Here is a 15,918-nt window from a genome sequence, read left to right as displayed (position 1 = left end):
TAGATTCGGTGAAGATTCTATTAGATTGGAAAGTAGCGAACATAACTCCTTTATTCAAAAAGCGAGACAGAAAGCAGGAAACTACAGGCTAGTTAGCTTAACATCTGTCATAGGAAAAACATTAGAGGCTATTATTAAAGGCATTTTAGCAGGACACTTGGAAAAATTCAGAGCAATTAGGCAGAGTCAACAATGGCAAATGGAGTATAATGTGGGATATTGTCCATTTTGGCATGAAAAATAAAAAAATATCTAAATGGTGAGAGATTGCAGAGCTCTGAGATGCAGAGGGATCTAGATGTCCTGGTGCATGAATCACAAAAGGCTAGTATGCAGGTACAGCAAGTAAATAGGAAAGCTAATAAAATGTTATAATTTATTGTATATAAAAACAGGGAGGTTATGCTTCAGTTATACAGAGTGTTGGTGAGACCACATCTGGAGTACTGTGTACAGTACTGGTTTCCTTATTTAAGGAAGGATGTAAATGTGTTGGAAGCTGTTCACTTAAACCTGGATTGGGCAGGTTGTCTTATGAGGAAAGGTTGGGCACGCTCGGCTTGTATATACTGGAGTTTAGAAGAGTTGAGGCGACTCAACTGAAACATTTAAGATCCTGAGGGGCCTTGACAGGGTCAATGTAGGGAGGATGTTGCCTCTTGTGGGAGAATCTACGGGCCACTGTTTAAAAATAAGGGGTTGCCCAGTGAGGACAGAGATGAGAAAAAGTTTTTTCTCTCTGAGGATCTTTAGAACTCTCTTCGTCAAAAGGGAGTGGAAGGAGAATTTGAATATTTTTAAAGGTGGAGGTAGATGATTCGTGATAAGCAAGGGAGTGAATGGTGATCGGGGATAGGCGGCAATGTAGTGTTGAGGTCCAGGGGAATGTAGCAATCAGATCAGCCATGATCTTATTGAATGGCGGAGCAGGTGGAAGGCCCGAGTGGCCTGCTCCTAATTTATATGTCCGTATGTTATTTGGTAAATCAATATCCTGCTCATTTCTCCAGCCAGCGCTTCTCACCGCTCTCATGCCATAGTAGTGGTGCTGTTCATACTTGTCTCCAGGTTTTTTAAAGGGGAAGGTACCATCATATCCAGTCAGGTATCCTGCTAATCCAATTAACATCTAGGAATAGAAAAACAGAAACTGAATTTAGAAGAGCAGCAAATGGAGGTCAGCAAAGCAATTAAAAATGCTAGCAAAGCACCAGGTGTTATTGTTAGGGGTATAGAATTCACAAGTGGTCAAGCTATGTTTAATTTGTATAGGAGCCTGGTCACATTGCATTTAGCACTGTGCAGTGCTGTTTACAGCATCTAATCATAGAATTATTACAGCACAGGAGGCGGCCATTAAGCCCATCAAGACTATACTAGCCCTCCTAAGAAGCAATTCACCTACTGCCACTCTCTCACCATCTCCCAACACCCCTACACATTCCTCCTCTTCAGGTATTTAGCAAGTTTATGAAATGTAAATGTCTGCCATATGGGGCCTTATCAAGTCTTGCTAAAATCCATGTAGATCACATCAACTGCATTACCTCATCAATCCTTCTTGTTACCTCCTCAGAAAATTCAATCAAATTAGTCAGACATGATCTTTCCTTAACAAATCCATGCTGACTGTCCTCGATTACTCTGTGCCTTTCTAAGTGACAGTTTATTCTGTGTCTCAGAATTGATTCCAATAATTTGTCTTACTGAGGTCAGAATGACTGGCCTGTAATTATTTGGTCTATCCCTTGTTCCATTTTTAAACAAAGGTATAACGTTAGCAGTCCTCCAATCATCCGGCACCACCTGCATCTAGCGAGAATTGGAAAATGATGGTCAGAATATCTGCTATTTCTTCCCTGGCTTTTAACAGCCTGGGGTACATTTCATCTGGCCCAGATAATTTATCCACTTTCTAGGATGCTAGACCTCTCAATATATATGTCACCTCTCCCTGTGTTTATCACATCCAATTATTTCATACTCCTCCTCCTCAACTACAATGTCTGCATTGTCTCCCTCTTTTATGAAGAGCAGCGCAAAGTATTCAAGAAGAACCTTACCCACATCTTCTGCCTCCACATCCCATGTAACCTTTTTGGCTTTTATGGGCCCGACTCTTTCTTTAGTTATCCGCTTATTCTTAATGTACTGACAAAACATCTCTGGGTTCTCCTTGATTTAACTTGTCAATATTCTTTCATGCCCTCTCTTTGCTTTTCTAATTTCTTTTTTGGTATTCCCACCCCCGTCCCATTCATGGGATGTGGCTGTCACGGACTAGACCAGCATTTATTGCCTGTCCCTTGAGAAGGGCAGTTTTACCACTGCACTTCCTAAACGCCTCTTGGCTTGCTGTAGTATTGACTTCTCAGTGTTTGACACCAGCTTTCTTTTTCTGCCTTTCCGTACCCCATGTGCACCTTGGCATCCAAGGGGCTCCAGGTGTGGCCGTCCACACTTTTTCTCTGTGGGAATATGTTTACTCTGAACCCCCTGAATCTCCACTTTGAATGCCTCCCACTGCTTGAACACTGATTTACCTTTAAGTAGCCGTTTCCAGTCCACTTTTATTAAATCGCTCCTCAGCTTAATAAAATTGGCCTTGCCCCAACTTAGAACTAACTCTTGTGCTATCTTTTCCATTATTATGTTAAAACTAACTGAATTTAATCACTATGACCGAAGTGCTCACCCATTGCCCCTCTTTCCATCTGCCCCTCTTTCCATCCGCCCCTCTTCATTTCCTAAAACTAAGTCCAGAGCTACGCACTCTTGTTGGACTTGCTACAGACCGGCCAAAAACACTTGCCTGAAATCACCCCTAGAATTCTGTTCCCTCCATTCCTTCCACATGATCAACGGGGACTGTTTTATTGGGGTAGTTAAAATGCCCCATTACTGTTCTATTGTTTTTGCACTTCTCAGAGATTTGCCTACATATTTGCTCTTCTATCTTCCTTTGACTGTTTGTAGGTCTATAGTACACTCCTTGTAGTGCAGCTGCCCCTATTTTGTTCCTTAGCACAATCCATATGGCCTGATTTGATGATCCTTCGAACAGTTAATCCCTCCTTAAATGTGTAATTGATTCTTCAACCAAAATTGCCATCCAACCCTCCTTTTTTATCCCCCTCCCTATCTTGACTGAAAATCCTGTAACCAGGAACATTGAGCTGCCATTCCTTCCCCTCTTTAAGCCACATTTCTGTAATAGCTATGACATCATACTGCCAAGTTTCTATCTATGCCCTCAACTCATCTGCTTTGTTTGCTATAATCCTTGCATTGAAGTATATACCCTTGAGCATTGCCAATCACAGAATCACAGAATTTTAACAGCACAGGAGGCCATTCAGCCCACTGTGTCTGCATCAGCTCTCCAAATGAGCATTATGACCTGATCAGAGCTATTGCACTGTCTTTTCCCCATCCCTCTGCACATTATTTCTATTCAAATAATCATCTAATGCCCTCTTGAATGCCTCATTCTTATTTTCTAACCTTTGCTTCCCATGCTCTCTCATTCACTAACTTTCTGCCTTCCATTTATATTGCTGATTTTGTGCCATCTGAATTCACCCTCAGTTTCCATCCCCCTGCCAAACTAGTTAAAACCCTAGCAAACCTCCCCCAGTTGTCCCGGCCCAGGTGAGGTGCAAACTGTCCGGCTTGTTCAGATCCCACCTTCCCCAGAACCAGTCCCAATGCCCCAGGAATCTAAAGCACTCCCTCCTCCACCATTTCTCCAGCCATGCATTCATTTGCTCTAACCTCCTATCGCTACGTTCACTAGCACGTGGCATTGGTAGTAATCCAGAGATTACTACCTTTTTAATGTCTTTCCTAGCTCCTTAAACTCGGTCTGTTGGAACTCATCCTGTGTTCAACCCAAGTCATTGGTACCCATGTGGTCTATGGCCTCTGGCTGTTCACCCTTCCCCTACAGGATGTCTTTCAACCACTCAGTTACATCCATAACCTTGACAACCAGTGAGGCAACATACCATCCTGGATTGATGTCTGCAGGCACAGAAACGCCTGTCCAACCAACTACAGAATCACCCATCACTATTACTCTTCCTGGTACCTCCCTGTAATGCTGAGCCACCCGTGGTGTCATGCACTTGGCTTTTTTATATTTTTATTCATGGGATGTGGGTTTCGCTGGCTGGGCCAGCATTTATTGTCCATCCCTAGTTGCCCTTGAGAAGGTGGTGATGAGCTGCCTTCTTGAACCCCTGCAGTCGATGTGGTGCAGGTACACACACGGTGCTGTTAGGGAGGGAGATCCAGGATTTTGACCCAGCGACAGTGAAGGCACGGCAATATATTTCCAAGTCAGGATGATGAGTGGCTTCGAGGGGAACTTGCAGGTGGTGGTGCTCCCATCTATCTGCTGCTCTTGTCCTTCTGGATGGTAATAGTCGTGGGTTTAGAAGGTGCCTTGATGAATTTCTGCACTGCAAATTGTAGATGGTACATGCTGCTGCTACTGTGCGTCAGTGGTGGACAGTGTGAATGTTTGTGGATGTGGTGCAAATCAAGTGAGATGCTTTGTCCTGGACAGTTTCAAGCTTCGAGTGTGGTGGAAGCTGCACTCATCCAGGCAAGTGGCAAGTATTCCATCACTCTCCTGACTTGTGCCTTGTAGATGGTGGACAGGCTTTGGGGAGTCAGGAGGTGAGTTACCCGTCACATGGTTCCTAGCCTCTGACCTGCTCTTGTAGCCATAGTATTTATATGGCTAGTCCAATTCAGCTTCTGGTCAATGGTAACCCCCAGGATGTTGATAGTGGGGGATTCAGAGATGGTAATGCCATTGAACATCAAGGGGCAATGATTGGATTCTCTCTTGTTGGAGATGGTCATTGCCTGACACTTGTGTGGTGAGAATGTTACTTGCCACTTGTCAGCCCAAGCCTGGATATTGTCCAGGTCTTGCTGCATTTGGACATGGGCTGCTTCAATATCTGAGTGGTCGTGAATGGTGAACATCATGCAATCATCAGCGAACATCCCCACTTCTAATCTTATGATGGAAGGTCATTGATGAAGCAGCTGAAGATGGTTGTGCCGAGGACATTACCCTGGAGGAACTCCTGCAGTGATGTCCTGGAGCTGAGATGACTGACCTCCAACAACCACAACCATCTTCCTTTGTGCTAGGAAGACTCTGACCAGACTTTTCCCCAATTCCCATTGACTCCAGTTTTGCTAGGGCTCATTGATGCCACACTCGGTCAAATGCAGACTTGATGTCAAGGGCAGTCACTCTCACCTCACCTTGGGAGTTCACCTCTTTTGTCCATGTTTGAGCCAAGGCTGTAACGAGGTCAGGAGCTGAGTGGCCCTGGCAGAACCCAAACTGGGCATCAGTGAGCAGTTTGTTGCTAAGCAAGTGCCGCTTGATAGCACTGTTGATGACTCCTTCCATTACTATACCGATGATCGAGAGTAGACTGATGGGGCAGTAATTGGCAAGGTTGGATTTGTCCTGCTTTTTGTGTACAGGACATACTTGGGCAATTTTACACATAGCCGGATAGATGCCAGTGTTGTAGCTGTACTGGAACAGCTCGGCTAGGGGTATGGCAAGTTCTGGAGCACAAGCCTTCAGTACTACTGCCGAAATTTGTCAGAGCCCGTAGCCTTTACAGTATCCAGTGCCTTCAACTGTTTCTAGATATCACATGGAGTGAATCAAATTGGCTGAAGTCGGGCATCTGTGATGCTGGGGACCTCCAGAGGAGGCCGAGATGGATAATCCACTTGGCACTTCTATCTCATGATTGTAGCAAATGCTAGCCTTATCTTTTGTGCTGATGTGCTAGGCTCCTCCATCATTGAGGATGGGGATATTTGTGGAGCAGCCTCCTCCAGTGAGTTGCTTAATCGTCCACCACCATTCACAACTGGATGTGGCAGGACTGCAGAGCTAAGATCTGATCTGTTGGTAGTGGGATTGCTTAGCCCTGTCTATCACTTGCTGCTTATGCTGTTTGGCACACAAGTAGTCCTGTGTTACAGCTTCACCAGGTTGACACTTCATTTTTAGGTATGCCTGGTGCTGCTCCTGGCATGCCCTCCTGCACTCTTCATTGAACCAGGGTTGATCCCCTAACTTGATGGTAATGGTGGAGTGGGGGATATGCCGGGCCATGAGGTTACAGGTCGTGTTCGAGTACAATTCTGCTGCTGCCGATGTCCCACAGCGCCTCATGAATGCCTAGTCTTGAGTTGCTAGATCTGTTCGAAATCTATCCTATTTAGCATGGTGGTAGTGCCACACAACACAATGGAGGGTACCCTCAATGTGAAGGCGGCACCCCCAGATGAATCCTCACCAGTATTCAAAACTGAATACTGGGGGTGGGACAGACTCAGGGGACTCCTGCACTACTTGCCTGCTTATTTTTGACTGTCTGGTTGTCACCCATTCCCTCTCTTCCTGTATACTTATAAACTGTGACCACATCTAGAAACGCGCCATCTATATGGCTCTCCACCTCATGGACACACTGCAGTGACTTCAGCTGTTGCTCAAGTTCCAAAGCCCGGAGCTCACGCTGCTCCAACTGATGACACTTCCTGCACAAACGGTTATCCAGAATACAGGAAATATCCTCAAGTTCATACAGAGCACAGAATGTGCACTCACAGTTGGAGCATCCCTGCCACTTCTCTGTTAGTTAATAAACTTGCTACTACTAATAAATTGTACGACTGCAAATAAACCTTTATCAATGTTAATAAATCCTTATTATTTATAAACTTCACTAATAAATGTTACAAAAACTTTAATCCCGACTAACACTTAGTACACCTTATTAGCAGTGATAAGCCCTGCTTTATATTAAAAAAGGCTTGCAGGTGCATTCCCGAATTTAGATCAGAAATACCCACGTGCCTATCACCTACCTGTGTCCCGGTGATGTCGCACCTCAATTTTTCTTTCTGAATTCAAACTCTGACTAGAAGTGCCTAACCCCACTGCTCTTGCCTTCCCTCTCCATTCTCTTTGTAGCCCCTTTGCTCTTGCTGCCTCTCTCCTCTCGGACTCAATACCACGTTCTCTATATTATAAATAAGGCACACAAAACCATTGGAGAAAGTGCAAAAAATACTTACAAAGATGGCACCAGAACTGAGATTACAGCTATTAGGGAACATTAAACAGGCCAGGGCTTTAGTCGTCAAAAAAGAGAAAACTTAAAAAGGTATCTAACATTATGACTGGTTTGGACAGGGTAGAGATGGAGGAAATTTTTCCACTTGTGGGAGAATCCAGAACAAGGGGCCATAAACACATGACAGTAACTAACAGATCCAATAGAGATGCAAGGAGTAATTTCTTTACTCAGCAAGTGTTTTTTTTGTTATTTTCATTTTTATATAAAAGTGAGAATCCATACCTTACCAAGTGGAGGATGAACATCAAAGAAAAATGTTTGGTTGATATAGTAACTTCCCATTTTTCCAAAGTGAGTTTCATCCCAACTGCAAAGAAAAAAAAGACACTGATTTCAAATAGGATTAATCTCTGGAAAAAAAGACTAAGAGCAGCTTGTGTAGTGAATACCCGTACAGTACACAATGCATAAATGGTAACAAGTCACTCCCACTTGGCAATGTACAGCCTGTATTTCCCTGTCAACTTCTGTACAAGTACAGCACAGAGCGAGTAAAAGAAGTTGATTTACTCCCATTTGGTAGTCCACGTGTGTTTCCAGTGTCAGTTCCTGTATATATGCAAAAGGGTAAAAGGGGTCGATTCATTGGAACATGTGTTTCAGTCAGCCCTTGTACCAATCGAGAGTGACCTCATGTCTCATTCATCAGGCTTGAAAATGTAACCTATTTTAATCAAATCTCACTCCAAAAAATAAATACCGCACCACCATTCTTTAACTCAGCTTGAACTTTTTTTTAAAAAATTCATTCATGGGAATGTGGGCTTCGCTGGCTGGCCCAGTATTAATTGCCCATCACTAGTTACCCTTGAGGAGGTGGTGATGAGCTGCCTTCTTGAACCACTGCAGTCCATGTGGTGTAGGTACACCCACAGTGCTGTTAGGGAAGGAGATCCAGGATTTTGACCCAGTGACAGTGAAGGAACGGCGATATATTTCCAAGCCAGGATAGTGAGTGGCTTGGAGGGGAACTTCCAGTTGGTGGTGTTTCCATCTATCTGCTGCCCTGGTCCTTCTAGATGGTAGTTGCCGTGGGTTTGGAGGGTGCCATCTAAGGAGCCTTGGTGAATTCCTGCAGTGCATCTTGTAGATGGCACACACTGTTGCTACTGTGTGTTGGTGGTGGAGGGAGTGAACGTTTGTGGCTGTGGTGCCAATCAAGTGGGCTGCTTTGTCCTGGAAAGTGTCCAGCTACTTAAGTGTTGAAGGAGCTGCACTCATCCAGGCAAGTGGCAAGTATTCCATCACACTCCTCTGACTTGTGCCTTGTAGATGGTGGACAGGCTTTGGGGAGTCAGGAGGTGGGTTACTCGTCACACGATTCCTAGCCTCTGACTTGCTCTTGTAGCCACAGTATTTATATGGCTAGTCCAATTCAGCTTCTGGTCAATGGTAACTCCCAAGATGTTGATAGTGGGGGATTCAGTGATGGTAATGCCATTGAATGTCAAGGGGCAATGGTTGGTTTCTCTCTTGTTGGGGATGGTCATTGCCTGACACTTGTGTGGTGTGAATGTTACTTGCCACTTGTCAGCTCAAGCCTGGATATTGTACAGGTCTTGCTGCATTTGGACATGAACTGCTTCAGTATCTGAGGAGTTGCGAATGGTGCTGAAAATTGATGACTGCACAGCGAACAACCCCACTTCTGACCTTATGATGGAAGGAAGGTCATTGATGAAGCAGCTGAAGATAGTTGTGCCTAGGACACTACCCCGAGGAACTCCTGCAGCAATGTCCTGGAGCAGAGATGATTGACCTCCAACAACCACCTTCCTTTGTGCTAGGTATGACTCCAACCAGGGGAGAGTTTTCTCCCCCCGCCGATTCCCATTGAATCCAGTTTTGCTCGGGATCATTGATGCCACACTCTGCAAAATGCAGCCTTGATGTCAAGGGCAGTCACTCTCCCCTCACCTTGGGAGTTCAGATATTTTGTCCATGTTCGAACCAAGGCTGCAATGAGGCCCTGGTGGAACCGAAACTGGGCATCAGTGAGCATGTTATTGCTAAGCAAGTGCCGCTTGATAGCACTGTTGATGACCCCTTCCATTACTTTAATGATGATCAAGAGTAGACTGATGGGGCAGTAATTGGCCGGGTTGGATTTGTCCTGCTTTTTTGTGTACAGGACATACCTGGGAAATTTTCCACATAGCCGGGTAGGTGCTGGTGTCGTAGCTGTGCTGGAACAGCTTGACTAGGGGCATGGCAAGTTCTGGAGTACAAGTCTTCAGTACTACTGCCGTTGTCAGCGACCATAGTATCCAATGCCTTCAGCCATTTCGTGATATCACGTGGAGCAAATCGAATTGGCTGAAGACTGGCATCTGTGATGCTGGGGACCTCCGGAGGAGGCCAAGATTGATCATCCAATCAGCACTTCTGGCTGAAGATTGTTGTGAATGCTTCAGCCTTATCTTTTGCACTGCTGTACTGGGCTCCCCCATCATTGAGAATGGGGATATTTGTAGAGCAGCCTCCTCCAGTGAGTTGTTTAATTGTCCACCACCATTTACGACTGGATGTGGCAGGACTGCAGAGCTTAGATGTGATCCATTGGTTGTGGGATCACTTAGCTCTGTCTATCACTTGCTGCTTATGCTGTTTGGCACGCAGGTGGTCCTGTGTTATAGCTTCATTTTTAGGTATGCCTGGTGCTGCTCCTGGCATGCCTTCTTGCACTCTTCATTGAACCAGGATTGATCCCAACTTGATGGTAATGGTAGAGTGGGGGATATGCTGGGCCATGAGGTTACAGGTTGTGTTCGAGTACAATTCTGCTGCTGCTGATGGCCCACAGTGCCTTTTGGATGCCCAGTCTTGAGTTGCTAGGTCTGTTCGAAATCTATCCAATTTAGCACTTTCTGTTTATAAATCTCACTCCAGGGGTTTCCTGTGAAGTTGATGGGTTCCTGTCCAGAATGGAGAGTGCTACTGGTATAAATTCTGTGTTCATTTAAATTGCAAAAAACCAAGGTGAAGAACTATGAACATGTTGTTGTCTCCCAAATCTGAGTCCATCTTGTCCAGAACTCCATGCTTGAATTCCTCCAATCAGGTCTTCACCATCACAGATATTAGTCTTCAGCCAATTTGAGTCCTTCTACATATTATCAAGAAATGGTTGAAGACACTAGATACTGCAAAGACGACATCCTGGTTGTGGACCCGAAGACTGATGCTCCAGAACTTGCCACGTTCCTAGCTGTCGTGGAAAACGGAGTGAACACTCAGACCCAGGAGGTTTGTCTCGGAAGTCTTTATTAAATTGTGATATCACGGAGAGCCCAGCAGCGTACAATTGAGCTAGCCGACACTCTGAGGAGCATCAGAGTACACACATAGTTATAGCAAAAGCGTGCGTAATAAAGATCATGCAATTTACAACGTTGCTTGACCCTTTGTAATTAATAACCTTGAAATTTTATCTTTGGCATGCATACAATTATTCTATCTTAGTTTATAATTACACAAAACCTTGAGTAGTTACACAAAAACCTTGAGTAGCCCATCTGGCGATTAGTCATCTGGACAGACAACAGATGGCGTGACTAGGCCCTGTCTCATGTGCTGATAACAGACATACTAGCTTTGTTTCAAGGATGCTTGGTAGTTTGTTCATTATACTTGGTTTCATTCCTCCACAATAGCTGACAGCGCAGGTTTGTCTAATACTGGTGCAAGGACACTTCGTTGCAGTATTCCACTATGGTTTAACCACTTAGCCCTTTGTTATTCTATATATGTATTTTATTCTCCCACACTAGCCTAGCTGTTCTACTACATCTACAAAACTGACATCTACCCAACAATGTGGAAAACTGTCCAGGTATGTCCTGTTCATAAAAAGCAGAACAAATTCCATCTGGTCAATTACTGTCCCATCAGTCTTCTCTCAGTCATCAACAAAGTGATGGAAGATGTCCTTATCAGTGCTTTCAAGTGGCTTCTTTTGCACCAAATTGCTCATCAGTGCGCAGGATGGATAGATTTTTCATTTACAAGGGAGACAAGTGCTATATGGGGCACGGGGCATGGGGAGGGCGGGGGCAGCAGGCAGGAAAACGGTGTTGAGGCTATCGTCTTATTGAATGGTGGAGCTGGCCCAAGAGGCTGAATAGCCTAGTATTTATGTCCTCAAGTGCAATGCACAGAATTGGACTCCAGTTGAGGCCAAAACAGAGTATACAGAAGTTCATCATAACTTCCTTGATTTTGTACTCTGCAAAGTCCAGCATCCTGTCTGCCTTTTTAACCACTTTCTCAACCTGAATCGACACCTTTAAAACAATTCGTACACGCATACCCTCGGGTCTCTATTCCTGCACTCTCTTTAGAATTTGACTGTGTATTTTATATTGAGTACCCTTGTTCTTTCTACAGAAATGTACTACTTCACACTTTCTGCATTAAATTTAACTTGCCACATGTCCACCCATTCCACCAGCCTGTCTATGTCCTTTTAAAGTCTATCACTAACCTCTTCACAGTTCACAATTCTTCCAGGTTGTGCGTCATCTGGATATTTTGAAATTGTACCCTGTACATCATTATTGTAGGTCAAGAAAAGCACTGGTCCTAATACTGGCTCCTGGCAACAGCATTGTATACCTTCCTCCAGTCTGAAAAGCAAATGTTCACCATTACTTTCCATTTCCTGTCACTCAGCCAACTTCACAGTCAAGCTGCCCCTGGAGCAGAAAATTCTTCCAACAAAATATTTTGAAAACCAAATGCTGCATCTTCAATCTCCATTACAAACTTTTGTGACCACCGACACCATTCCTCTCCATGACAACTGTCTGAGGATGAACCAATTGTTGGTGTTTTACTTCATCCTGAGCTAGGTTTCTGACCACATATATACTCCGTCACCATGACTGCCTACTTCCATCTCTTGAACATCATCTGACTCCACCCCTGCATCAGGTCATCAATTGCTGAAACCCTCATCCATGACTTTGTTATCTTTAAACTTGACTATTCCAAAACACTCCTGGCTGGCTGGCCTCCTATCACCCTACATAAACTTTAAGTTCATTCAAAAGTCTATTTGCCCGTACCATAATTCACACCATGTTCCAAACGCCCTCAGCCTTCTACTCACTGGATTTAATCTGCATCCTTGTTTTCAAATCACTCCATAGCTTTGCCCTTCCCTATCTCTAAAACCTCTTCGAGGCCTACAACCCTCAGAGATCTTTATACCCATCTAATTCTGGCCTCCTGAGCATCCCCAATTTTAATCGATCCACCACTTGTGGCCTTGCCTTCAGGTGCCAGTGCCCTAAGCTCACGAAGTCCATCCCTAAAACTCTCCACCTCTCAGAATCACAGAACTGTTACGACGCAGGAGAAAGGCCCATTCAGCCCATCAAGTCTCACCAGTTCTCCAAATGAGCATTATGATTTAGTGCCATTCTCCTGCCTTTTCCCTGTAACTCTGCACATCGTTTCTATTTAAATAATCAACTAATGCTCTCTTGAATGCCTCGATTAAACCTGCCTCCACCACACTTCCAGGCAGTGCATTCCAGACCTGAACCACTCATTGTGTGAAATTTTTTTTCTCATATCACATTTGCTTCTTTTGCAAATCACTTTGTTAAATCTGTGCCCTCTCATTCTGAATCCTTTTACAAGCGGGAACATTTTCTCCCCATCTACCCTATCCAGCCCCCTCATGATTTTGAGCACCTCTATCAAATCTCCTTTTTGCCTTCTCCTCTTCAAAGATGACAGTCCCAACCTCTTCAATCTATCATCATAACTCAAGTTTCTCATCCCTGAAACCATATTTGTAAACCTCTTCTGCACCCTCTCTAATGCGTTCACATCCTTCCTACAGTGTGACACCCAGAATTGTACACAATACTCAGCTGGGATCTAGCCAGTGTCTTATATAAGCTCATCATAACCTCCCTGCTCTTGTCCCGGTGGGATGGGCTTCACTTAACCCTGCTGGGAATAACTAGGGCTGTGGAGAGGGCTTTAAACTAAATAGAGGGGGCAAGGGTTCAGGAAAGGGGATACATATGCTTACAAAGCAAAAGGATACGGCAGCATTGCATGGTAGCTTTTCAGGTAATGATACCCAGAGTGTGACAGTAAGGGACAGAGTATACAAACATTAAAAAAAGAAGCAAATAGGGTTGAAGGGGGAAAAAAAATGGTAAAAAGGCAAAATGAATGGCTCTTTACTTAAATGCATGTAGTATTCAGAACAAAATAAATGAATTAACTGCACAAATACAAGTTAATGGGTATGATCTTATAGCCATTACGGAGACATGGTTACAAGGAGATCAGAGCTGGGAATTAAATATTCAGGGGTATGTGACTTATCGAAAGGACAGGCAGGAAGGAAAGGTGGTGGGGCAGCTTTGTTAGTAGGAAATGGAATAAGTACGATAGCAAGAAATGATCTTGAATCAGAAGATGTAGAATCCAAAAGGGTAAAGGTAAGAAATAACAAGGGGAAGACGACACCAGTGGGAGTAGTCTATAGGCCCCCTAACAGTAGCTATGCTGTAGGACAGAGAATAAAATCAGGAGATAACGAGGGCATGTAAAAAAGGCAGTACATCGATCATGGGTGACTTTAATCTTCATGTAGGTTGGGAAAATTAAATTGGCAGAAGTAGTCACAAGCAAGAATTCATAGGGTGTATTTGGGACAGTTTTCTAGAACAATATGTTGTAGATCCAACCAGGGATCAGGCTATTTTGGGTCTGGTAATGTGTAATGAGGCAGGTTTAATAAATGATCTCAGAGTAAAAGATCCCCTAGGAAACAGTGACCATAACAAGGTAGAATTTAGCATTCAGTTTTTGAGTGAGAAATGTGGGTTGTAAGCAACTGTGCTAAACTCAATTAAGGGTAATTGCAAAGGAATGAGGGCAGAGTTGGCTGGGGTGGCCTGGGAAAGGAGTTTAGCAGAAAAAATGGTTGATGAACAATGGCAGACGTTTAAGAAAATAGTTCATGACTCACAACAATGATGTATCCCAGTGAAGAAGGAGGATTCTAGGAAGGAGATAAACCAACCGTGTTAACCAAGGAAGCTAAGGATAGTATCAAAGTGAAAGAAAAAGCATACAATGTGGCAAAATTAGTGGTAAACCAGAGGATTTGGAAAGTTTTAAAAACCAACAAAAGATGACCAAAAAAAGAGAGAGAAAATAAGCTTTGAGGGGAAGCTAGCAAGTAATTTAAAAACCAGCAGGAAAAGCTTCTTCAGTATATGAAAAGGGAAAAAGAGGCCAAAGTGAACATAGGCCTTTTAGAGACAAGGCTAGGGAAAGAATAACAGGGAACCAAGATATGGCAGGAGTTGAATAAATACTTTGCATCAGTCTACACGGTAGACAACACTAATTGCATTCCAAAAATACTAAATAACCTAGGGCAAAAGGGGGTTGCGGGGGGGGGGGGGGGGGGGGGAATAAATACAATAACTATCACTGGAGAAAAAGTACTAGGAAACTAATGGGGTAAAGGCCGATAGTGGGATAAAGGCCCCTGGGCCTGATGGGTTGCATCTTAGGATATTAAAAGGAAGTAGCCACAGAGATAGTGGATGCACCGACAGTAATCTTCCAAGAATCCTTAGATTCTGGAAAAGTCCCAGAAGTTTTGAAAATTGCCAATGCCGCACCCTGATTCAAAAAGGGAGACAGACAAAAAACAAAAAGTAGGGCAGTTAGCTTAACATCCATCAATGGGAAAATGTTAGAGTCTATTATAAAGGATGTAATAGGAGAGAAATTAGAAATGCATAATATAATCAAGCAGAGTCAGCATGGCTTCATGAAGGGAAAATTATGTCTGACAAATTTATCAGAGTTCCTTGAGGAGGTAACAGACAGGATAGATAAAGGGGAACCAGTAGGTGTAATAGACTTGGATTTCCAAAAGGCGTTCAATGAGGTACTGCATATAAGGCTACTTAGAAAGATAAGAGCACATGGTGCTGGGGGGTAGTTTATTAGCATGGATAGAGGACTGGCTAACTGATAGAAACAGAATTGGGATAAAAGGGGGCATTTTCAGGATGGCAACCTGCAACTAGTGGAGTGCCACAGGGATCTGTGCTGGGGCTACTATTATTTACAATATTTATTAATGACTTGGAAGGGGGAAATGAATGTACTATCGCCAAGTTTGCTGATGACGCAAAAACAGGTGGGAAGGCAAGTAGCGAGGATGACACAAAGAGTCTACAGAGGGAAATAGACAGGTTAAGTGAGTGGGCAAAAAATTGGTAAGTGGAATATAATGTGAGGTTATGCACTTTGCCAGGAAGAAAAGAGATGCTAAATATTATTTAAATGGAGAAAAACTGCAGAAAGCTGCAGCACAGAGGGATTTGGAAGTCCTCATGCATGAATCCCAAAAAGCTAACATACATGTTCAGCTGGTAATAGAAAAGGCAAATGGAATGTTGGCCTTTATATCAAAGGGAATAGAGTATAGTAGGGAAGTCTTGCTAAAACTATACACGGCACTTGTTAGACCACACCTAGGATATTGTGAACAGTTTTGGTCCCCTTATCTAAGAAAAGATATACTGGCATTGGAGGCAGTGCAGAGAAGGTTCACTAGTTTGATCCCGGGTATGGAAGGATTTTCTTATGGAGGAGAGGTTGAATAGGTTGGGCCTGTACTCGTTGGAGTTTAGAAGAATGAGAGGTGACCTTATTGAAACATATAAGATTCTTA

At 43.8% G+C, this 15,918-nt stretch overlaps 1 protein-coding gene across 6 annotated transcripts in view; it reads right to left on the bottom strand.

Moving 5' to 3' along the window:
* pomt2 (protein-O-mannosyltransferase 2) overlaps nucleotides 1-15,918 on the bottom strand; it is a 117,800-nt gene that overhangs the window by 100,534 nt on the left and 1,348 nt on the right. For 2 of the 6 annotated variants that reach the window (XM_041214578.1, XM_041214579.1), the window contains exons 2-3: nucleotides 7,416-7,500; nucleotides 1,025-1,129 (exon numbers count right to left, since the gene is read on the bottom strand). In XM_041214578.1, the coding sequence (XP_041070512.1) occupies nucleotides 1,025-1,129; nucleotides 7,416-7,500 (190 nt within the window). Of the gene's footprint in view, nucleotides 1-1,024; nucleotides 1,130-7,415; nucleotides 7,501-11,676; nucleotides 11,819-15,918 lie in introns of all 6 variants that reach the window. The other 4 variants (XM_041214575.1, XM_041214581.1, XM_041214580.1 and 1 more) reach the window with 4 other exon arrangements.

Source organism: Carcharodon carcharias, chromosome 20 (assembly GCF_017639515.1).
Source record: "Carcharodon carcharias isolate sCarCar2 chromosome 20, sCarCar2.pri, whole genome shotgun sequence".
Lineage (NCBI taxonomy): Eukaryota > Metazoa > Chordata > Chondrichthyes > Lamniformes > Lamnidae > Carcharodon > Carcharodon carcharias.
This window is presented reverse-complemented; position numbering and strand designations above follow the sequence as displayed.